Here is a 24,384-nt window from a genome sequence, read left to right as displayed (position 1 = left end):
CCCCCCTGCTTTTTAATATCTACATGAAGCCGTTGGGAGAGGTCATCAGGAGTTTTGGAGTGCGTTGTCATCAGTATGCTGATGACACACAGATCTACTTCTCCTTTTCATCTTCTTCAGGTGAGGCTGTCGATTTGCTGAACCGTTGCCTGGCCGCGACAATGGACTGGATGAGAGTTAACAAACTGAAGCTCAATCCAGACAAGACTGAGATGCTGTTGGTGGACGGGTTCTCTGATCGGATGGTGGATATATACCCTGTCCTGGACGGGGTTACACTCCCCCTAAAGGACCGGGTTCGTAGCCTGGGAGTCTTTTTAGACTCTTCCCTCTCACTTGAGGCTCAAGTAGCCTCGGTGGTTAGGAATGCGTTTTACCAACTTCGGTTGGTAGCCCAGCTACGTCCCTATTTGAGTAAAGAGGACCTTACATCAGTGGTACATGCTCTGGTAACCTCACGTTTGGATTACTGTAATGCGCTTTACGTAGGGCTACCTTTGAAGACAGTTCGGAAGCTACAACTAGTGCAAAATGCGGCGGCCAGATTGCTGACAAGGACCAAGCGGTCCGAGCATATAACACCTGTTCTGGCCAGCTTGCACTGGTTGCCAATATGTTTCCGGGCTAGATTCAAAGTGTTGGTATTAACCTATAAAGCCTTATACGGTGCGGGACCACGATACCTTGCGGAACGCCTCTTCCGATATGAACCGGCCCGTGCACTACGTTCTGCTACGAAGGCCCTCCTCCGGGTTCCAACTCACAGGGAGGCCCGGAGGGTGATGACAAGATCTAGGGCCTTCTCAGTGGTGGCCCCCGAACTATGGAACAGTCTCCCTGAGGAAGTACGCCTGGCGCCGACTCTGCTCTCCTTTCGGTGCCAGGTCAAAACCTTCCTATTCTCTGAAGCATTTTAAGTTACACTGACTTAATTTTAAAAATGTTTATTGTGTTGGATTGTTGCTTGTATTTTAGTATTGTTTTGTTATTTATTGTATTTTTATGCTGTTTTATGTTCACCGCCCAGAGAGCTATTGCTAGTCGGGCAGTATATAAATTTAATAAATAAAATAAATAATAAATAAATAAAATAAATAAATAAGCTGCCCTGTGGTTTTTTATTTGTTTAACAACTAGCCACAGGCCTGGGAGGGCGAGAAAAGCAGTCTACCTTTCAAGAAGAGGGCCAGATGGGCTCCCATTACCCCTCTTATTAATGCCCCCCTCCAATATCGACCTTAAGATTGAGGGTACACACGGAGTGTGTGTGATGTATTTACTCTTCCGTTGAAACAGGGCTGCTTCAAATAGCGTTAAGACCCCCGCCACAACCCCTCTCTCCCGTTGTGGAGAAAAATTATCTTACTATCTGTCTTTCAAGGCAAATGTCTTAAAGGCGGTTGTTCTCCCTCTTTGAGCCCGTCAGACCCCAGCCCAGAGTAGCTGAGACCAGCTTGCTTACTGCTATTCCAGGCCATGCCCTGTGACCTTAGTAACATATTGTGGCCCATCTATGAGACAGAAGTAAGATGAGGGGTTGTGTCCAAGTAAAGAATACACACACAGTACATACCCCAAAGGAAAACAAACAAACAAAGGATAAATTAAATGCATTCCTTAATAGACTAATAAAAAAGATTTAAAGAGGAGTTTGTTTATTGATTAGGAGTTACATAAAAAGCTAGTAAAGCAACTGCATAATAGGTACTTTGTCCACTTTTTAAAAAAGAATATACCTTTTAAAACCACTCTGTGAATTGGACAGGGAAGTGATAAACCCACATCTGGAGACCAATTGGAGATTTACCATTTTCTTTGGAAGCAATTACATACTTCCTAAACCATTTTCCAATTGTATGACTTTGGGATTTGCAGATGTGAATGTCTTCCGATGGTGCTTCTGTGCAGAAGAACACCTAGTTAGAGTTCAGCTTTTTTTAAATTTATTTAAAATCCACCTCTCTTATTTTTCACTTTGATTTAAAACAAACAATTGTGATATTTTTTTTTGTTATCTGCAGGTTGGGAATCTGTTGGGGGCTGTTTTAGATATAGGCTTGCACTTGCCTGCTGTGTCGCTGATTCTTGGGCCTGGCTGTCACGCCACCATCTAACGCTCAGCTTGCTTGCTGCCCGCTGCCAGGAGCCTCCTCGCAATGCTGGGCTCCATTTGCAGAAACTACACCCCCTCAGCTTGCCCGCCGGAGGGAGGGCGCCGTCTTGCAACCCGCAGCGAGCCGCCTATTCACCTGCAGCCTGCCGTGGTGCGCACGCTCTTTCCCAGGTCGCCGCTCCTGCCACTCTACAGCAGCTGCAGCACAGCGTCCCTGGACCTCCAGCAGGCGCCCGAGCGCTGGCGCCGCCCAGCCAAGGCTGACCGCAGCAGCGGTGGCAGGAGCGGGACAGGCGGCAGCAAACGCGTCCCCGTCGAGCGGCTGCCTCCGCTGGTGGCAGCACCCCCTTATTGTTTGCATCTGGGGTGGCCCACAAATCGCCAAGCATGGGGCCCCCCAAAGCATGGGGCCGGGGGCAACTGCCCCACTTCCTGGTGCCTAGGGGTGGTACTGGCCAGAGGGGGCTCCAGCGTCCTGCTCTCACAGCCAGATGCCTCTGGGAAGCCCACAAGGCGCAAGCAAGACCCGAGTGCAACAGTCTGCTTTGTACTTGTGATTTCCAGCAACTGCTATTCAGATGCATGCTGCCTCCGACGGTGGCTAGTGGCCACCTATAGCCTTGTCTTCTTCCATGAATTTTCTAATCCTCAGTTAGAGCTGGTGGCCGTCTCTGCATCCTGTGGGACCAAATTTGTGAAGAAGTACCTCTTTCAGTTTTGTGGGAAATGATGCCCCATTAAGTGCACAAGAGGTTCACCATGTCACAAGCAGGTGACATGATTCACTAGAAAAGACCATAATGCTGGGAAAAACAAGGGAGTAGAAAAAGAGGAAGGCCAAACAAGAGATGGATTGACTCCATAAAGGAAGCCACAGGCCTGAACTTGCAAGATCTGAACAGGGTGGTTCACCACAGATGCTGTTGGAGGTTGCTGATTCATAGGGTCGCTATAAGTCGAAATCGACTTGAAGGCGCATTGTTACGACTTATGGCAACCCTATGAATCAGTGACCTCCCAGAGCATCTCTCATGAACCACCCTGTTCAGATAACAACAACAAAAATGTTCAGAATATTGAAATTCAGTGTGCCAGGAAATGGGGGGGGGGGAGAGGCCCTCCCATAACCAAAGCCCAAGGGAACAAGTCCTCACCATGAGGGGGGGGCTGAAGGCAGGGAGCCCAACAGTAGGCGGAGCCAAAGCCAATGAGAGGCGGAGCCATCTGAGCCTAGTTTTGCCCCTGCCATCCTCCTCCTCCCTGTTGAGTTCTACAAGAGCAACACTAAGAAGGAGGAAGCGGACAGGTGGGGCCGCCCCATGGACTGCTTGCAAATAAGAAGGCAGAGCAAGTGGGGGTTGGCTGAGAGCAGGCTGAGTTTGGTGGGGCACTGCCCCCTTCGCCCTACTGGATCAGCCTTTGACCTCTTCTGTATAATCCCTCCTGACACCTCCTGTGAAAAGAACCAGCAAGTGCTGTTAGGAAAGGCCGTCTCTGCCTAAGACCCTGGAAAGCTGCTGGTAGTCAGAGTAGAGGACACCTGGGCTAGAAGGAAAAATACTCTGAAAAATAGCTTGGTCTGCGATAACTTCTTGTGTTCCTGTTTCTGGTTGCGGCCTCAAAATGCTTCATGCACATTCTCACTAATCTCCCTATTTTAAGTAGAGACCTTTATCCCAGTCTGCACCTGTGTTGGAATTGGTTTTAGATTTTTTTTTTAAAAAAAAAGATGTTCTAAAGATTTATTTTTAAAGATGCTTTAAAAATACTTTGTTTTGAAGATGTTTTTAGTGTTTTGTTTGCCTCCCTAGGTTCCTTCTGGAAGGGCAAAATATACATTTAAATAATTAATAATAATAATAATAAAAACAACAACCCGCCGCGAGTTCCAGTTTGGGATGGATGGTGGGGTATAAATAAAGACAATAATAATAACAACAGTTTAATAAGTAATAATAATGTTTACAACAGCCCTGTAAGGTGGGACAGTATTGTCTTCTTCTACAACTACTTGGGACAAACATTTTGTGGGTGAGCAATGATGGTATCCCCTCTTTTTCCTGTCTATGCTCACTCCTTTTCTAAACCTCCCAGCCATTAATCTGAAAGGAACCCTATTAAAATTACGGCTGCCATTGTAAACCAGCTTATGTCTGAGTCAACATGTCTTGCATCTGCACCATACATTTAAAGCGCCATGGTACCGCTTTAACAGACATGGCAACCCCCCTGCCCAAATCCTGGGAACTGTAGTTTGTTAAGGGTGCTGAGAGTTGTTAGGAGAACTCCTCGCAGAGCTGCATTTCCCAGCACTCTTAGCAAACTACAGTTCCCAGGATTCTTTGGGGGAAGCAATGAGCGTTAAAAGTGGCATAAGTGTGCTTAAAATGTAGGGTGTGGGTATGGTTAGCATTACACTGTTTACTTCTGAGTAAACATGAATAGGGTTGTGGTACTGTAGAGTAGGCTGCAGTGCTGTGTCCACTTACACAGGAGTGAGCCACAGTGAATTCAGTGGGACTGACTTCTGAGTAAACATGCATTTGACCACATTGCATATTAAAAGAGTATTCAGCTAGAAGTCAATCCTGTTGAAATGAATGGGACTTCATTTCTGAGTTGACATAATAATCAGGATAGATTGTTAAACCACTTAACTGAAAAGTAGACTAGGGGGATTCCAGATGAGTGTTTATCCTGGGGGGAGGGGTCCTCATACATGACATTTTCCACAGCACCCCACACAACGTTGTTGTCACCAAAATGCCATGTCATATCCACCCCCATCCCCATTAATCTGCATTTACAATTTCTGGGGAAAATCCAGTAAAAAAACCAAAACCCACATAGCTTGATGCCAACAACCTATTTGCAATGTCTGAAAGACATTCCATGTGGAATGTCCTCCTGAGTTGTGACTGTGTGCCTGTTTGGTCCCATCCACACCATGCACTGACAGCACTCTTATCCCACTTTGGCAGTCCTGAAGAATCCTGGGAACTGTCGTTTGTTAAGGGTGCTGGGAATTGTAGCTCTGTGAAGTCGGCAGCCTTAACAAACTACAGTTCCTAGGAAGTGGTATTAGAGGGCTTTAAATGAATGGCGTGGATGTGACCTACTCAGAAATAAGTCCCACTGAGTTTTGTTAGGGACTTACTCTTAAGAGAATATGAAGAAGATTGCTGCCTTAGTGATTTTGGCCTTGGATAGCCTCGATTTGTTTCCCCTGGAAGAAATCCAGTAAGATTGCTTGAGTTTGCCTTGAGCAAGTTGTTTTGAGCATTGCAGCCATTTCCAGCCACTGTTTGGATCTGACTCCCTTTAACCTGCAAATGAAGGACAGGAAACGCACTCCCCACTTGGTGGAACTGTGGGGGGCGGAGGGTGAATCCTGCTTCCCCATTGGATGACTTTGCTTGCCTTTAAATGCAAGCCAAAGCATCCCAAGATTCTTTGTCTGTTTCGCTGCTTTGATCCCTGTGGTTTGGACACTTGAAGTAAGTGCTGCTTTCTTGAGTGCTAGTCAGGCTTTGGGTCAAGCTAAGAGAGAAGAGGCACAGGCTTCACTTCAGTCTGTTTTGGCCATTTCCTGGCTCTGAACTTTGAGTCTAAAATCCCAACGGAAAAGCATAAAAGTCATCCTAGGCTGCTAGAACGTACCCCTTACTCTTATTTTTATGCTGATTTGGCTCTGTCTCTCTGCCTGACCTACCAAACAGGGTTGTTGTTGGTTGTACAAAATGAGGAAAGCCCCACATATCCTGGCTTGAGCTTTCTTGGAGAAGCTGGTGATATACAAGTGTGTGGTTTGCATTTTTGCTGCTGAATTTCATCTGGAAGGTTTGTGGCAGTCTTCATAGGGTAGCCTTCTGTGGGGTTAATCTCTGCGGTTACCTCATGTTCGTTCAGCTTCTGTGCAAACTTACTATTATTATTATTTAGTTGCTTGTTACTAAAGGTCCCCAATTGACTTGCAATAGAAGCAAAACAAATATCTCATGATATGAAAACTACGCAATAAAAGAAAAGCACTAAGGCTTCTAGCACTAGTCCTTTGACACCATTCTCTTTGAAATCAGATGGGCACCCACAATCCTGATATTTTGCTGAGAATATTTTTGTTTTGCCCTACATATTTAGATAATTAATTTGAGTCAGCGTTGGCTGTTCTGCATTTTATGATTTTGTACTATGATGTTTTAGTGATTCTATTGTACACCAGTGTTTTTTTTAATGAGTTGATGCCTTTCAAATACTCTTTTTTATAAATAATAATTATTATTTATTAGAAGAGCATTTATAAACCACCAACTTATTAAAAAAACCACGGTGGTGTACAGTAGAATCATTAAAACATCATAAAAGTAGAAAGCATGAACAAACAAAATAATTGATCTTCATGTCTTATCCCAGGCTTAAAAGTGGGATGTAGGCAACATTTCTCATATTGGTTGATGGCAGGGATGTGCGCGCATAGCATGCATGCGTGCCATCAACCAAGATCAGGCATCAGCCCCGTAGGGAAACTTTGGCCACCGTTTTGGTTGATGGCAGGTTTGCGCCTGCAGCGCAGCCAGCCAGCATTTACTTCAAGAGACAGGTGGGTGGGGCATTCAGGCAAGTGTCACGGGCCTACGTGGCAGTTGGGGAGTTGTCTGGGAGCTCCCTCTCCGCGATCCACGGCAGGGTCGGGAACCAACACTGCCACTGATCGTGGAAGGTAGGTAGGTGGGGCGTGCATGTGGGTGCCGGGGCCCCAGCATGCCTAGCGCCGGCCCTGGTTTGCAGCCTAAATCAGTTGCTGGGAATCTCAAGTGGGGAGAGGTGCTGTTGTGCTTGTGGGCTTCCCATTGTGGCATCGGGTTGGCCACTATGAGAACAGGGTGCTGGGCTTGATCTGAGCCTTTGGCCTGATGCAGCTGCAGAGCTCTTCTGATGCTGTTATGTCCTGATGGCTTTCAACTCGTGCAGTGAAGTCTATGGAGCAGCTCCTGCCTGCTTGCACAGCTCCTGTTCAGTTCAGCAGGGCTTGCACTGAATAACTTGCCAGTGGATTGTGCCCCCGTGGGCCAAATCTGTGTGCTGTTCTCCCCTAACCCAGGTAGGCCGCTTCTGCAAAGCAGGTTCTCTCTGGCTGCTGTGCCTCCCCTTTCCTTTCCAATAACATACGTTAGGTTCTGTGCCCTTGCAGGGATTTGGGGGTTTGGGTGGGCAAGCCTGGTTCTGTGTCTTCATTTCCTTCTTGTGTCTTCCTTCCTTTTTGGTAGGTGCAAGGCTACTGTTGCCTGGAAAACTTGATCATGCTCAATTTTAACTCGAAAGAGGCTCGTCAGCTCCTACACAACAAGTTTGTGGTCATCCTAGGTGACTCGAGTGAGTGTGTTGGTCCTTATGGGTCTTGGTGGGGGGTTGGGGGGGCAGGAGGAAGGGTGTCTTGGGAATGGATTGTTCCAACCAGACTTGGCTTGCCTGCAACATCCAAAGACGGAGGTCCAGTCCGTACGGGCATGGTTTGACTTTACTTGATCACGCAACACTGTTGCGTGTGGCTGTTTGGGAGTGCAGTGCTTCTCTGCCGCCCGCTAGACCCCTTGACACTGATCTCCTGGAGAGGGGCGCAGTCTTTTGCTAGAAGACAGCAGGCGTTGTTCAGAATGTGCCTGAGTGAGGTGTGCAACCGTGAACACAGACTGAAACCAAAACTTCCAAGAGCAAACTAGAATATATTGTGAACAAAGAGTAATACAAGCGTATAAATCACAATGCAATTTATGGGTGACATATATAAGATAGTGGGTGCATTTAGTATAATCCTAACACCCATTACTCTTAAGCGAAAGAGTTTAAGGTCCCTATGCTAGGAGACAGAAAGGAAGGAGATGGAGAGAGGTTGTAAAGTATCCGTCCTGTGTCAGGATTTGAGCAACTCCTTGCCACTGGATGGATCCAAGTGTGCAGAAGAGCTCTTGACCAGAAGCAGGAGGGGCTTTATGCCTGCAAGTCCACATACCTAAGGCACCAGGACCCCTCTTCAGGGCCAGGCTTTGTTCCTGAAGCCCAACGATGGGTTAAGGAATATGGGAGGTCAAGATGGCTACTTAACATGTCCAAAATTAACTACTTAAATACAGATTTACCTCTCGCAGCCCTGTACATGTGAGGGAAGGATTTTAGAAAAAACGTTGAAATGAAAGGTGATCCATGGTAGGAATGCTTGTTCTTGCCTTCCAAGGGTCCAAGCTTGTATGACCCATCTCCCTGCCCCCAGATGTGTAGCATGGCACTGGTCTTAACATCTTCTAGATAAAAAAAACCCTTGATCTACTCCCTGGCCTGGCCCTGAACAATGGATATTTGTGAGCAATTCAATTCTAGCTGGATGGGATGTTTGCCAGCAAGAGTTTTCAAGGCCTGTGTTGGGGCCTGTCTTTGAAGCTCGCTGTTATCACCTTGGTGTTCCCTTACATTTTACAGCCAAGGGTGTTTGTGTTCATGCCGTGCAGCATCCAGCGGAGACAACAGGGTCAGAGCTGGGGGGGGGGGAGTGGCGTGAGGCAAAGGGGGCACATTTCCCAGGGTGCATCATGACTTATGCTATGCCCCATTACACTGAGATGAACGAAGGGTCTGTCTTCACAATACATCCTGGGCATGGGGGGAGCTACATAACTCATTCCCTTCCTGCCCTGTGTCTGTGCAGGAATCATGCCCCCCTCCTCCCCAGCTGCTTTTTTTTCCACACAGGAGAAAAAGATTGGGTCAGGACTAGGCCCTGTTGTTGTTTCCTTTCCCTTTCATGAAGAAAAGCAGCTGAGCTGGAGGGATAAGCCTGAGTGAGCAGCCAGGAGGAAGGGAGAGGGTGAAGCACCCCATACAAAAGCATGCAGATTCAATCCCTGGCATCTCCAGTAAAAGGGTCCGATTAAGAGGGGATGGGAAAGACCATTCTCTTCCAGTCAAAGTAGGCAATACTGGATTAGATGTACAAGTAAGTTAGTCGCTTCCAAGTTCCCTTGCGGCTCCTCTACCAGTTGCAGCCTCCAAGGCTACTTTTCATTAAAAAAAAAAAAGTCAGGAAGCTGGTTGCCTCTGCCCTGGGAAAGTGTAATGGCAAATTCAGAAGTGCAGGGGACTTCATATTAGTCACAGCCATGCCCCTTTTTTGCTGTTGGATTGAAATCCTTGTTTTAATGCCTTCTCCCACATCAACAAACATCTCTAGGAGCCAATAAGCATGAAGTGGGAGAGTGTTAGCTATTGAGAAGAGTCTTTTTAGTGGCTAACTCAGTCTGATTGGCTCCAATCAGCAGGAAAGGACGAAGCGTATTAGAAGACTCTTCTCAGTGGCTAACACACTCCCCTGTGATCCTGATTGGCTCACAGGATGCTGGAGACATTGGGACCCTGCTCCCCAAAAAGTGAGGGGTCTAAGTCCCCCTGAGACCCTGGATGACTATACCCCTGCTTGGCCCAAAGGTGTCTTGTCTAGCTGGAGTAGAATAGTGGTTAAGAGCATGAGCTGTGACTGGAACATCCCACATACACACGTTGACAGCTCAGCTGTGACTCCTCTTGTTGTCCTCAACTCCAGTCATAAACCTGGACACAATGCCAGGTGTTGTAAGGATTGTGGAGCTACTGTAGCACTTTTTCTAGCACTTTTTTCTGAAGACTTGGGCAGAAATGTGAGCTGCACAAAACGTTGGCATTGGAAACTGCCCTGGAATCCATTTTGATGAAGGGCACAGTAGAAATATTTTAAGATAATATTTTAAAATACAATGTAAAAATACGGGATTTTTTTTTGGAAATTCTCTGCTGTTCTTTCCAAAATACCAGGCTGAGTAGAAATCCAACTATATGCTTTTCCTGGTTGGAAAACCAGGACGCAGACTCCCACCATCTTACTTGAGGCCTCTTTGCAGTTGAGCTTTCCGAAAACTCTTCATAATGATGGTAATGATTTATATACCACTTGTATGCCAAAATGGCTTCTAAGCAGCTTACAGCATAAAATCAATTATAAAATACATAGATAATTAAAATACCCAATTGCAATTAATCAGAACATTAAAACATCCTGAATTAAAATATACAGTAAAACGAACCAGTTAAAAACATGACAGTTAAAACAATACATTAAGACAACTAAACTCGGAAGTTCAGTTGGATCTTTGCTGTACTTTCTGACATAGTAACTTGTAGCTGTCGTACAACCCTTGAGAGTGTTCCAGGCACTTAGCTCACACTATCTCAAAACAGTAGGGCCCCGCTTTTCGGCTTTCTGCTAATACGGCGGCGCCAGTGGGGCGATCAGCTGTAGCACAAGGAGCTCACACGCTCCAGCTGATGGCTGTCAGCCGGAGCGCGACTGCTGAACCTCCCCATGCCCCAGCTGATCACGTGCTACAACTGATAGCGATCAGCTATAGTGCGCGAGCACCCTGTGCTCTAGCTGATCGCTGTCAGCTGGAGCGCAGCGGCTGGAATACAGTAGGGCCCCACTTTCCGGCGGTTTTCGCTTTTTGGCGGGGGCCGTATGAGTGGGGCACTACTGTAAGCCTTTACAACGATCCTGTCAGAAAATAATTATTATCATTCTGGTATTGTGGAGAGATGGGAGGGACGGGTGTCGAGCCTGAGAGGAAATGACTAGCCTGTTTCGTGGCTGAGATGAGGTCTCAGTTGTGGACTTTATCGCTTGTGCCCTTATTGGCTCCCTCTGTTTCTGTTAGGGTGCACAGGGCATTGCCCTATCATTCTCCCTCCTCAGTCTCAGAGTTGCCCGTGGAGAACTCATCAGAGTGTGGGGGGATGGGGAAAGAACTAGGCTTGGCTGGCTCTGCCCCCACCTCCTGTTGGCCTCCCTGACTTCTTCCCCACCGGTCCCAACAGGCTCCAGCCACCCGTGCTGTTTCACTGGCTCTCGAGACCTCAAAGGCACCTGAAGTTCCTTTAGCCCGCAGGTGGGAACGTGCGGCCCTCCAGGCGGTGTTGGACTACAAACCCTGTCAACCCTGACCACTGGCTCTGTTGCCTTAGGCTGATGGGAGTTGCAGTCCAGCAACATCTGGAGGGCCCCACGGGCTTCCAGCCCCTGATTCCGCTCCTTGGTTTTTATTCGTTCTTCTCTTGCAGTCCAGCGGTCCGTGTACAAGGATCTGATTTGGCTGCTGCAGAGCGACTCCTTGCTCACGTCTTCCCAGATGAGGGCCAAGGTACCCAAAGGAGACCTTTCTGCATCTGAGGTGGAGGTGATATTGTCAGTGCAGGGCTCTGCAAGGCTGAGTCCAGAATTGGGATTGGGGTGGGGGTTAAGCCAGACACTTTCAGCAAGGCCCTCTTTACCTGGAAATGGCAAGGCTTGCTGATTGGGAAATTATCTCCTGCTTACCTGGGGCCTTTGTCTGGTGCTCTGAAAAGAGAGAAAATGGGGGGTGCTCTTTGTTCTGTGGGTGCCTTCTGCTTGCCCTTTTGGGATGGGGAGGCCTACTGTGTGCTTTCTTTCTAGAGCAGGTGGGGGAACCTTTGGCCCTCCAGATGTTACTGAACTGCAACTCCCATCATCCTTGACCATTGGCTATGCTTGTTGGGGCTGATGGGAGTTGTAGTCTAGCAACGTCTGGACGGCCACACCTGTTCTAGAAAGAAAGCACATGCTTGGCCTCAACACACCAAAAGGGCAGGCAGAAGGCACCTGTTCTAGAGCCACCTTTGATGCACCCTCTGCTGACCGCCTTGGCAGTTCACAGCGGTGACTTGTTTGGGGATAAGAATCTCACAATCTCTCCAGGTAGCAGCTCAAAGGCTATTGTTCAAAGACTGCAAATTCTTCCAAGGCTGCTTGTAAGCCATGTTTTAAATCTCTGAGCATGTTTGGGCTGTTGTTTCTCAAAACCTTAGTAACTTGGGGGTGGGGTGCCCCCTCTTCTAAGATCCCCCAGCCTAATGCCCTGGAGAGGGTGTGCTGTTGGTCTTGGGAAAGGGTGAGGGAGTGATGTGGGGGTGAGCAAAAGCCATAGTGTGCAACTCTGTCTCTCTCCCCCCTGCAAAATCTCTGCAGGGGGAGCTGTACTTTGAAAACGACCACTTAATTGAAGGGGGTGTGCTGGAGGATCTTCACAATGGAACTCATTATCGCGAGGTGCGCCAATACCGCACCTGCCACCACCTTGTCCGCTTCTACTTCCTCACACGGGTCTACTCGGCGTATCTGGAGAGCATCCTGGACGATTTCAAGACGGGCCTGCAGCCAGACATCTTGGTCCTCAACTCCTGCGTCTGGGATGTCTCCAGGTGGGCCTGCTCTTTGCTGATGGTCTCTGCTCCTCCAAATGCCTGCCAAAAAAAGAAGCATCTTAACTGGCCACGTAACACTATAAAGAGATAGGGCCAGATGCACCTCAATAGGGAGTTCCGCATACGAGGAGCCACCACTAAAAAGACTGAAACCAGCAAGATGGTCTCTTTCTTGTGAATGCACAGGATCTAGAGTTCTTATTTTCTCCCTTTTGCCTATTGGCTCTTCAGAGTCCTTATACATCAGATACTGTGTACACCTAAGCTTGCACAGTTTCCAACAGCAGTCATTAAAATAGGCAGGCTGACGGATGGAGATCTCACCCAAGATTTTTCTGGGCTTGGGAGATGCCAGGAAAATAAATGGGAGTTCAACAGCAGACTGTCTTTCTAACATTTATTTCTTAACCATCTTAACACTTCTTAAATACCTTAACATTGTACATGAATGCATATAGTTTGCCTTAGCCAATGAGTCGCATTCAAACAAGTTACATTGCAATATATCTTAAGGCTATCTTCCAGTTCTTATCCAGGCAGGAAATGAACATTCATCTCCCCCATAATGTGGGAGGCAAGCCCCAGAATGTTGGCAGCGGCAGCAGCAGCAGCAGCAGTGTCTTTGACTAGGCTTAGAAGCTGTGGTGGATTGCTATGATATTCTCTGCTATTTCTATAGTTTTTTTTTTATATGACAGGTGGCTGCCTGAGGTCACAACTCAGACTGCACTTTGGTGACCTTGCAGGTGTCCCACAGAGGATATTCCATTCCCTCAGTGGTGGACTCTGCTTATCAGTTCTGGCTATCCTTACCTTTGTTTAGACTATTCAGACTTTGCAGACTCCCTGGAACATTAACTGCTATGTAACTTACATTTCCCGAGTCTCCATGTAAGGCTGTTCCTTCTAGATAATGGGTCTCAGACAGTGTTTTAACAGCATTTTAATGATTTTATAGAATACATAATAGTATGGATAGATTTTTACCTTTCTCAGGGTGGGGGAGGGGGAACATACTACAAAGCTCATACTGTGGAGGGATCACCAAGAGGGTTGTCATCTGCTTGCTTGCTGGTGGCCTCAAAAGGATCTGTCGTAGGTTGTGTACCTCAGGTGGAAAGTAATAGCCCTTGAAATATCTTTTTTTTTTTCAATTAATTTTTATTCAAATTTTCAAAACCAAAACAATACAAAAAGAAAAAACACAAATTAATAACTAATACAATAAAAAAAGGAAAAAAAACTATTGACTTCCGATTTGTCGTAGTTCAGCTATAAGTCTATAATATATAACATGCCTGTCTCTTAATAGATTATAAAATCATCTTCCTCCAGCGGTTATCTTAGTTGGTATCAAATCTCATTAACATCATATCATTTTATTCTTCCACAAAAAGTCAAAGAGAAGTTTCCAATCCTTGATATATGTCCATCAATTTTTTTCTAGATAGACATGTCAATTAATCCAACTCATCAAGTCTACTAAGTCCAGTAATTTCAAATCGCTCTTCTTCCATTATCCGTGTTGGTTCCATCTTCCATCTTTACGCACCCAATAATCTTGCTGTCATAGTCATATAATAAGAGTCTGATAGGAATTTCCTTTATCACAGATATTTCCTTGCCATCAATTCCGAACGTATCACTGAAGTATTGTTGCAAAGCCGCATCTCTGTTCCTCTTTTTTACAGAATACACTAGCACATCTCTTGAAGGTTTTTCCATTGACACAAAACAGGGATTAATTCTGTAAACTTTCTCCATTTCAAGTTCCATCAAATCCTTCCAGTCCAAGAATTTTTTGGAACCGATAATATCTTTATCTCCAATCTCTTCATCAATTCCTTCAGGGACAGCGCTGAGGTCCAAACCGTAATATTTGTCTCCAGGATCCACCACAGCCAGGAAATCCAAATCTTTTTCCAAGTCCATATTTAATCCAATCTCCATAGTTTGAACCTTGCCTTTAATTTCTCTTTCATCCTTTTTTGGTTTTCCAGATCTATCTTTATTCTCCTTTCTCATAGAATCCTGAATTTCTTTCAGCTCCTGTCTCATTTCGTCAAATTCAATTCTCAGCGCTTGACTGTTATTTCTCAGTTCTTGTTTTATTGAATTAATCCCATTCATTATTTTCTGAAACATGTCTAAAGATAAAGTCCCTTCTTGTACATCCATAATCTTCTTAATTATCATTCTTAAAACCAAAGGAACAAAACTCCTTCAATTTTCAATGTCCCAAGCAAAGAACAGTTTATTTCTTTATCCAGTTACAAAGGAGTTAATCTTTTAAACCAACTAGCGTCACACTCTAGACAGCCCTTATCTCTTATATGCCCAGAAGCGCAAAAACAGCTTTAGTTCACAGCATCCAAATAACTAGTAGCAGAAAGAATGAGCAGATTCGTCAAAAAAAAGAAAAAAAGAAAAAAAGAAAAAAGTAGACCGGAAAAAATAGTCCCAGACATATATTACTCAAAAGTCTTATAAATCAAAAAAAATTTTTTCTCTTCCAATTAGAAACCCCTCATCCGTTTGTAATCTTTATAATGCTGATTTCAATGCCAGCTTTTTGCAATAAAAAAAAAGATAGGCTATTTTTATTTTCTTCCCCTTAGTTCCGTGAATAAAAGAGAAGGTTATGACTCACCCAGGGTTTCTTAATTGCTGGTTCTTTGACAAATCTCTTTAGCTGTATAGATAACAAAATAATGAGCGTAGACAGGAGAATGCTTGCCTGTTAATCCGTTTTTCTTTGAAGAAAAAAAAAAACAGCTCACTTAATCAGCTGAGCTAGCTAGAAATCCTAGCTCCGTCCGAGCTGCTGGAAGACCTTCTTTCACAGGCAATTCTAATGAATTCCAGTCTCCAACAAACACAACAAAGCTGTGTGGGAAATCTCTACGTTTCTTCCTTATCCGGAAGAAATTATCCCCAGTCAAAAAGCCCTTCTGACTGGTTTTAAAACTGAAAAAGTTTCATCCAAGACGGGAGCCCGTCTCAGAGGCAGCACAGGCGGAGGGATCCTCCTGGGAAGTCAATAGCCCTTGAAATATCAAGGAGAGATCTTCTGGCTTAGCCAAAGATAACCAGTGAATGAATAAAGTCAAGTTCTAAATAAACACAATGTATTTCTATCACATAGGGAGTAGTATTGTGGCAAATTCAGAAGTGCAGGGTCTCTTTGTGATAGTCACACCATGTCCCCTCAGAAGCTATGTCCCCAGGATTCACTGTCATTCCTACAATTACAGAATTATATAACCAGAATAAAACTTGTGTGCGTTGGGTTCCCCACTCCCATCTTTCTCTCTCTGGGGGCTAAACGTTGCCAGGAACGTTTTGATTTTAAGAATTCTTTAATGAAGCCAAGTGTGGGACTAGGATTTGGGAGACTAAGAAACTTTGTTATGAATCTCAGTTTTCACTTACCCTAGAAGCCAATCAGCATGAAAGGGAAGGTGTTAGCCACTGAGAAGAGTCTTCTCAGTGACTGACTCACCTCCTTTCACTCTCATTGGCTTCAGTCAGCACAAGAGGACGAGGAAACCTGTTGTTACCGTAGTGAGAAGACTTTTCTTAGTGGCTAACATGCTCTTTCCTTTCATGCTGATTGGTTTGTACCAGGGCTGTGGAGTTGGAGTCGGGAGCAATTTTGGGTGGAGTCGGAGTCGGTAGAAATGCACCGATTCCGACTCCAACTCCTTCATAAATGGCAAATGTATATTAACTAGTAATAACAAATTTACTGTAGTAAAATGGTAGCACAAGGCATTTCATCACCACCACGTGAATCCAGAGCTTGGACAAGTTACTCTTTTGAACTACAACTCCCACGAGCCCAATCCCTGGGGCTGATGGGAGTTGTAGTTTTAAAAAGTAACCTTTCCAAGCTCTGGATTCACATGGTGGTGATGAAATGCCTTGTGCTACCATTTTACTACAGTAAATTTGTTATTACTAGTTAATACACATTTGCCATTTATGAAGGAGTTGGAGTTGGACAGTAGAAAAATAGAGGAGTCGGAGTCGAAGGTCTGGCATACCGACTCCACAGCCCTGGTTTGCACACTGGGACTCTGCTCCCCAAGATGGAAGAGGTTTACACCCACCCACTGCACAACTCCGGACGACTACACCACTGCACATAGGTATACAAAAATGTAAAAAACTTTAGAAAAAATAGGTGTACGGCTGCTAGCCAGTAGAATGTACAATGGCGACTAAATAATCTTATGTGGCTTTACAATATTGCGATGCAAACACAGTGTGTGATACCTGGATGTGCTGACTAAATATGCCTTACAAATACCGATCACACCACAGCAAAAGAATCCAAAGGTGCGATAGCCAGTTTCGACTTTGAAAAGTCTTCATCAGTGGTGTCTAGTTGAAGGGCATCTTCTTGTGCGTGGGCTCAGATAGTGAATTCTTAAAAAATGCCTTTTAAGAACATAAAATGTGGATCCCTAACCTTTCACATCAGCCAAACGTCACCCAGCGTGGCCTGACGCTTGTCCTCTCCCCTCGCGGCAGGTACGGCCCGACTTCCATGAAGGAATACCGCACGAACCTGGAGACGGCCTTCAACAGGCTGGACGCCGTGCTCCCCTCCTCCTCCTTGGTCATCTGGAACATGACCATGCCTCTTGGCCCCAAGGTCACCGGGGGCTTCCTTATACCGGAGGTAAGAGAGGGAGGGGTAAGCCCCTTTAGGAGGGGGCCATGTTAGCCTGAGAGCAGACTCCTTCTCGGTAGCAGTCGGCAGGGCAGTGCTCAACCTTCCCTGAGGAGCTTTGCTGGTTGCTTTCTGTTCTTCCATAGCTGCAGCACTTGAACAAGACCCTCCGCAACGACGTGATCGAGGGCAACTTCTACGGCGCCACCTTGGCTGGCTTCCACCTCTTCAATGTCCTCGACCTCCACTTCCACTTCCGCTTTGACCTGAGGAACCGAGTCAAGGACGGTGTTCACTGGAACAACGTGGTGCATCGCAGGATCACCAAGCTGCTGTTGGCCCACGTGGCAGACGCCTGGGGCGTGGTGATCCCAGACAGGAAGCGCCATGGAGGTGAGCGGACAGCATCCCAGCACTCTTCTGGTTTTCGCCCCTTCTGAACGTGTAGCGGTTAGAGCAGCCTTTCCCAACCAGTGTGCCTCCAGATGTTGTTGGACCACAATTCCCATCTTTCCTGACCATTGGCAATGCTGGCTGAGGCTGATGGGAGTTGTGGTCCAACAACATCTGGAGGCGCACTGGTTGGGAAAGGCTGGGTTAGAGTGTCGGACCGGGACCTGAGAGACCAGGGTTCAAATCCTTGCTCATCCTCAAAGCTCTTTAGATGACTTTGGGGCAGTCACTGTCTCTTAGCCTAAACCCACCTTACAGGGTTGTTGTGAGGATAAAATGGGGATGGGAGAACCTTGTACATCCACCTGTGCTCCTTGAAGAAAAGGTGGGGTATAAATGTAATAAATAAATAAATAAAACAGGAAGCTGCCTGGTACTGTGTTAAACCGGTGGGCTGTCTAACTCCGTAGTGTCTACCCCAGATCTCCCCAACCTGGTGCCCTTCAGATGTTTTGGGCTTCAACCTCTGTCAGTTCCAGCCGGCAAAGCCCTTTATAAGGGATGATGGGATTTGTAGTCCAAGATACCTGCTGGTCTACATGCATTGGCAGTGGTTCTCCAGAGCCTCGGAAAGGAGTCTTCTCCAGTCCCAGGTCCTTTTGCATGAGCTTGGCAACTGAGCTATTTCCCTTCCCTGAGGGCCTGCCGGAAGGCTGGACCAGTGGTGGGAAACCTTTGGCCTCACGATGTTGTTGGATGGACACGGGACTCCCATCAGCCCCAGCCAGCATGGCCATTGCGCCAGGATGATGGGAGTTGTAGTTCAGCAACAGCTGGAGGGCCAAAGGTTCCCCATCTCTGTCCTAGACAATGGCTGCATGATGGGGATGGTGAGAGTGAAATTGTTACTGATTTAACAGTGACTTAAATCCTGCTTTCTGACCACAAACGCACGCATACCCTAGCAGCTGTCAGTCAGCAAACTGCAAACTAAATTCCCATTAAAAGACAAGCTGGAGAGATGGAACGTGCTTGGAACAAGCCCAGAGCTCTAGGCAGATGCCCGGTGCCTTGGCGGAGCTGCTGGGCTGCTTCCTAACAGACTGGCAGCCTGTGTGGCTGTGTCGCTTTCTGAGGAGAAAAAATCTCTCGGCTTCTCTGGCTCTGTGCGTGTTCCTCTTTCTTCTTCCTCCTCGGTGAAGGAGCTGTCTGATTCTGACTGCCTGTAGGGAAGTGAGGAGTGGGCTAGCAAGGCCTACTTCACAGCGTCTGTCTCCAAGGAGCCATTCTGAACCCTTCCTCTCCTTTGATTCCACAGGCCCGGTGTGGGATACGTCAACGGTGGCCTTTGACCTCCTGCCGGCTGTCCCTCTGCCACCCCGACTTGGCACTCCCCAGGCGTTCCCTGGCCATCATGACATCCGCAGGCTGCCTTACATTGATCCTCCCCAGTTCTACGATGATTCCCCCTTTGTTCCCAACGCCCGGGGGTTGGCTGAGCCCTTCTCTGGTTTCAGCAGCTTTGAGGACTCCCACTTCCCACCGATCCACCTGGATGGTATGTCTGAAGGCCAGCCCCTTCCCCACACTTCCTGCTTCCCAGCATCCCTTGAGGTCTGGCTCCCTCTTCCTCCGAGATGGTCTTGGGTCCGCCTGTCATCCCTTTACCTTGAGCAGCTTGCCCTGAGTTTCTCCCCTCCACAGTGGCTGAAGGTGGGCAGGGCTGAGTTTCTCCTCTCCACAGTGGCTGAAGGTGGGCAGGGCTGAGTTTCTCCCCTCCACAGTGGCTGAAGGTGGGCAGGGCTGTGGTTCTCCCCTCCACAATGGCTGAAGGTGGGCAGGGCTGAGTTTCTCCCCTCCACAGTGGCTGAAGGTGGGCAGGGCTGAGTTTCTCCCCTCCACAGTGGCTGAAGGTGGGCAGGGCTGAGCCAGTGCACGTTTGCTCACTTTTTGCCACAAACTGAGACCAGAAAGATATTTATTTATTCGACTTATTAGTCACTTATCTGGCTGAATTGTCAGCCACTCTAAGCGACGTACAAAGCAGAACATGCAAACATCAAAACATTAAGAGACTAACAATAAAAACTAACAATAACGGAAAAGCTAAAAAACAGGAACAGCAAACCAAAAACATTCATCTTCCTGGTAAAGGACAATCCCCAAACAAATGTCACTAAGAGCAGGGGTGGGGGGCAAGGCAGGTGGAAATGCTTGCCCCTTGATGGTCCCAGCACAGTCTCATCCCTGCAGCAGCACGACTCAGCCTGCAGCTCCTCCTGATAAGGCCCAGGCAGAGGGGTGGGGCAAGGCAGGTGGAAATGCTTGCCCCTTGATGGTCCCAGCACAGTCTCATCCCTGCAGCATGATATGCAGATATGACAGAACTTCTGGAATAACAGAAACAGCCTTCTCTTTTTTTCTCTCTCCCTGCAAGCCCTGCGCAAAATTGATAGCGAAAAGTGTGATGCTGGCTCCCAACAGGTTGAGGGTTGACAGATGTCTCTTCCCTGCTCCCCTACCCCATCCTGAGTGGGTTCTGCCCAGCCATTTTCCAGAGGCCTGATCTCATGACCAGCAACCATGTGCTGAAGCAGATGTGTTCTCCAATTGGCTTGCGCTGAGTTTGGGTCACCCATACTGGCTTCTGGCACACCACTCTGAGGACCTCTCCAGATGATCATATTATTATGCATTCATGATGGTATTGGGGTGATTATACGCAATCCTGTTTTCAACACCGTTTGTGCCTGTCTACGTTTTGGGGCAGATACACTGCTTTGTTTCAAATCAGTGCATGTCCCGTAACTTCTTGTAGAAATTCTTTAATTTTTTTTATGCAGAAGAACCTTGTTATAACAAAGGGGACAAAGGATGCACCCGTGTCACATGGGTTCCATGTTGTGACGAAAACCACGGTGCTGTATACGGTATTGTGCCTGGGGACATTGTCGAACCGGTGGTCTATCCCAATCCGCGGTACAGCAAGTCACATTATAGCAAGGTTCTACTGTACCACAAATGTTCCAGCTTGTTTTTTTTGTTCTGCTTCTGTTGCGCTATAGCACAGGAGCGCCCCTCCAGATGGCAACAATGCATTAACAACATTGTGGAAGCATCTTAGAATAACTAATAAAACTGAATGATGTGCAGATGGTCCAATATAAATCCGCCGCTAATGCACTACTATTGCATCAGCAGCATGTTGCAGAATACACCTGCGAAAACAGCACCAATCTGGAGGGACCCTAAATGCAGCGTTTTTAGCAGTCTCACAGTGGGGCAGTGAAAACCAATACTTTGGGGAAAAAAACCAACTCCCTCACCCCTGGGCAATTGTCCCCAGGCAGGCAGTCCCCGTGCCTCTCCTTACCATGGAGGAATTACACCCAGCACCAACTCTGTAAGGCAGGTAGACTGCCACCACCCCTTAACCTGGTCTCCTACTCTTGAGTCAAGGGGAACTCAGAGCACCAATGGACTGGCAGAGATTCCCAAGAGCTAGAGCTAAACTTACACTCACAGCTCTGGAGCCTCCAGCCAAACCCCAAATCAGTAGTCAGTAGCTTCGTGGTCAAGGTACTGGTTTCAGAGCCAAAGCCCCAAGTAACACAAAGTATTATGAGGCAGTTTATTAAATATATTAAAAGTGCATATAAAAGAGTAGCATACAAATTCCTTTGCTCTTAAACAGGGCTAGGTGTAGTCAACGTCCATACAAAATACAGTGAGAAGTTTACATAGACATTACAAGACTTACCTAGCGTAAGCTAAATACTCCCAACACGAAAGGATAAGAGCCAGTCGCTGCTTGGCCCCTTGTACCCCTGGACATCACATAGGTAAGTCAAGATGGAATGGGAACAACTAACTGAAGAATAGCCCCTCTTTTACGGGGTTTTGCCTGGCAACAGCAAGAGGGCCAATTAGCCAATCATGACACCTCTTGATGATGGAATAGCCTAGAAAGTTCACAGCAAGGGCAGGCCTACTAATTTATGGCAACTCAGGCCTCCTGACCTTGGTACCAGGCAGTGTAGATAAGGCTGAGCTTTCTCCCTGTTAGAACAACAAGCTGCAGCTGGATGGTATGAGATGCCCTAATTTTTCCCAGCACAGATCATTCCGGGAACCTATGCAAAATATTCCCCACAATTCCTTCTGGTCGTGCCATCTTACTTTGGCCAATCTTAGGCATTCTTGACAAACACAGGGTGGAGCAAGGGGAGAGTACTTTTGCACTCAGGTCCTGCTTGCGGGCTTCCCATAAAGGGCATCTGGCTGGCCATTGTGAGAACAGGATGCTGGACTAGACGGGCCGCTGGCCTGATCCAGCAAGCCTGTCTTTATGTTCTTAAGTTTTTAAGCGCAGGGTGGCAGTTGTGCAGATGACCAACTGTGCCCGTTGTAGCTGTCTGTTTTGTTAAAAAGCTGAAGTGTTTTGGGGCCTGTGATGCGTAACCATGGTGTAAAATCCACACTTCTTCAGTGTTCCTTTTGTACTGGAATTGTTCTTAAGACGTTTTATTGTTTGTTTGCCACTTTGGGAAGAAAGGCAGGATATAAATTTAAAAAAACACCACAATAGTAGCCATTGCTTCATCTTCTCATCTCTTTTTGTTTCCTTCACAGCTGTGGCACTCAACAACTTCTGTCGTTTCGAGAGCGCCTCTCTGCCGTACCGGAGTCTCATCTCGGCTTACCCATCCCACAATGAAGAAAACATCCCCCCACGCTCCAGGCACCACCGCCGAAAAACTCGCCTCATCGGGCACCACGACTACATCATGCGCCGACCGTCCTACTGCTTGAGAGACAACAGCCCATACAGAAGGCCCCATCCCGTCCCCTGTCAGCGCTACTGAAGACTGCATGGAGTAGGGAAAGGAGTTGTAACGGGAGGAGGAGAAAAGCTGCGACGGACTATGCCATGTGGGTTCTCTCTCTCTCGTCCATGCCGCTCGTTCCTAGACTGACTTGGTCTGTGCGTGGCCAGGAGAGGCCCCTTCTAGGGCTTAATTTCTATCATGTCTGTGGCCAGGAGGTTTGGTTATGGTAAGGGTGCTTTTATGTGGCAACAGGAAGACCTCTTTTGAGGCGTGGGAGGTCAGAGGATATGTGCGACTTTCTGCTGTTGCCAAGACCTTGGCTAGTTTGCATGTTTATAGCTCTAAGTCCACCTCTGGCACTCTTGCCCAGGAAATGAGAGGCTCCTGGTCCATTTGGAACTGTGCTAGCCCCAAATATCCTGGCTTTATGATGGGCTGCTACCTATTCCTGCCACAGATGCGGCCAGCTGGGATGTTTGGATTTGGGGCTCATTGCCTGCCTCCCTGCCCCCTCCCTTTAACATTTTAGTCCTGGAAGAAAGGAGGGGATCCTGCACTCAAGCCCCATAGCCTCCCTTGGAGCATTGTGCAGGGCAGCAGGTGGGCAACTTTTACTCAGGGCAGTTCTTGTGCCACAAATGTTGACCATTTGAATGTCTGTTTGTTTCTTAATGGTGGTTTACCCGTGTCTTAACCCTTCCAGTTGAAAAGACACTGCAGTCCATGGTGCTTAGAGTATCCATTTAATAGAGACGCTCACGAATGCTGTGGGAAAGTGTTCTTGAACATTCTGGTCACTTATCTTTTGTCTGTTTTTTTTTTTAAATTAAAACCTATGCTCTTTTCTCTTTATTTATTTCCCCTCTTCCAGCTGTAGAACCACCTTATCTTTAACAGTGTTTGGCCTGCAGGTGCCACGGAAGAGACATCTCTGTACCACACACACCTCCTTCTGGTTCAGGGCCTGAGACTTGGCCCCTCGGAGGTGGTCATTGCTCTCTTCAGAGAGTTGCAGGCGGTTGGAACGGAAGGTTGCTGCTTTCAGGGTGCAAGTCGCCTCGCTCTGTGTGGGCATCTGGCAAACTCTTTTTTCAAGTTGAGCAAAGACAAAGTTGGCAACGCAGAGGTGTGGCACGTGGGTATCCAATCCAGGAAGAAGAAGCTGCTTCCAGGCCACCAGTATTTTGCAGGAGAGTTTCAAGGGCATACTAGATATTTAGCAGGAATACCAGGAAGACTTCCTGTATAACCACTGTGCAAGGAAGTTAGGATGCATGCTTGTTGTCGTATAACCTCCCCACAAACAATCAGAACAATGCTTAATAAAACCAAACATAGGTTGGAAACACAGTAGTTGCCAGATCAAGGCGTTTCCATTAGCCGCATTTTTGAGGGGGAACAGGTTGATCTGCCGATCAGTTGCGAATTTTTTTTAAAAAAAGCACTCAGTTTTACAGTAAAATAGGGTGGGCTTTGACTAGCATCGTGTGCCCCCGTTTTCAGGAGAGAGAGGTGGAGACGCACCAAAACCGGCAGAACCAAGTGAGTGTGTTTCTACCACTATCCTCTGCATAACCTTTCTGCAAGCAAATTTGGAGGAATGCTGAATAAACAGCGCATGTGCAGGAGCCCTTGCACACGGGAGTGATTGTCAGCAGGCAGCAAGAATTGAGAGGGGAGGGGGTTGGTTGGCAAGGGAGCGCCTTGCTGAGAGGGCCGTAGCTCAGTGGTAGAGCATCTGTTTTGCGCACAGACAGTCCCGGTATTTATCCCCAGCATCTGCAGGGAGGGCCTCGAAGGACTCTGCCTGAAACCCTGGAGAGTTGCTGCTAGTCAGTGTAGGCAATACTGAGCTGAATGGACCAAGGGTCTGACTCTGGAATGGTGCTTCCAATGTTGCTCTTTGTGCGGAGCTTGCAGGTGCCAGACCACGGCACAGATTTAAGAAATCGAAGTGAGCCAGGGTGGTGTCATTGGGTTAAGCCCAAGAAGACCTAGATTCAAATCATCCGGCATGAAGCTGCTTTGGTGACTCTGGCCAAATTGTTACCCTACCTCATAAGGTGGTTGTG

The 24,384-nt window shown here is 47.1% G+C and overlaps 1 protein-coding gene across 1 annotated transcript; it reads left to right on the top strand.

Moving 5' to 3' along the window:
- The first annotated feature begins 5,506 nt into the window (after positions 1-5,506).
- On the top strand, positions 5,507-23,164 carry LOC133363899 (PC-esterase domain-containing protein 1A-like). Its single transcript, XM_061583590.1, has 8 exons — positions 5,507-5,610; positions 7,381-7,486; positions 11,252-11,331; positions 12,177-12,409; positions 16,949-17,099; positions 17,237-17,483; positions 18,802-19,041; positions 22,116-23,164. Exons 2-8 carry the CDS (start codon positions 7,414-7,416, stop codon positions 22,346-22,348), a joined length of 1,257 nt encoding a protein of 418 aa, XP_061439574.1. The 5' UTR covers positions 5,507-5,610; positions 7,381-7,413; the 3' UTR covers positions 22,349-23,164.
- The last annotated feature ends 1,220 nt before the right edge of the window (positions 23,165-24,384 follow it).

This window comes from Rhineura floridana, chromosome 9, assembly GCF_030035675.1.
Source record: "Rhineura floridana isolate rRhiFlo1 chromosome 9, rRhiFlo1.hap2, whole genome shotgun sequence".
In the NCBI taxonomy this organism is placed as follows: Eukaryota; Metazoa; Chordata; class Lepidosauria; order Squamata; family Rhineuridae; genus Rhineura; species Rhineura floridana.
Note: the sequence above shows the minus strand (reverse complement) of the source record. Positions and strands in the feature narration are given on the sequence as shown.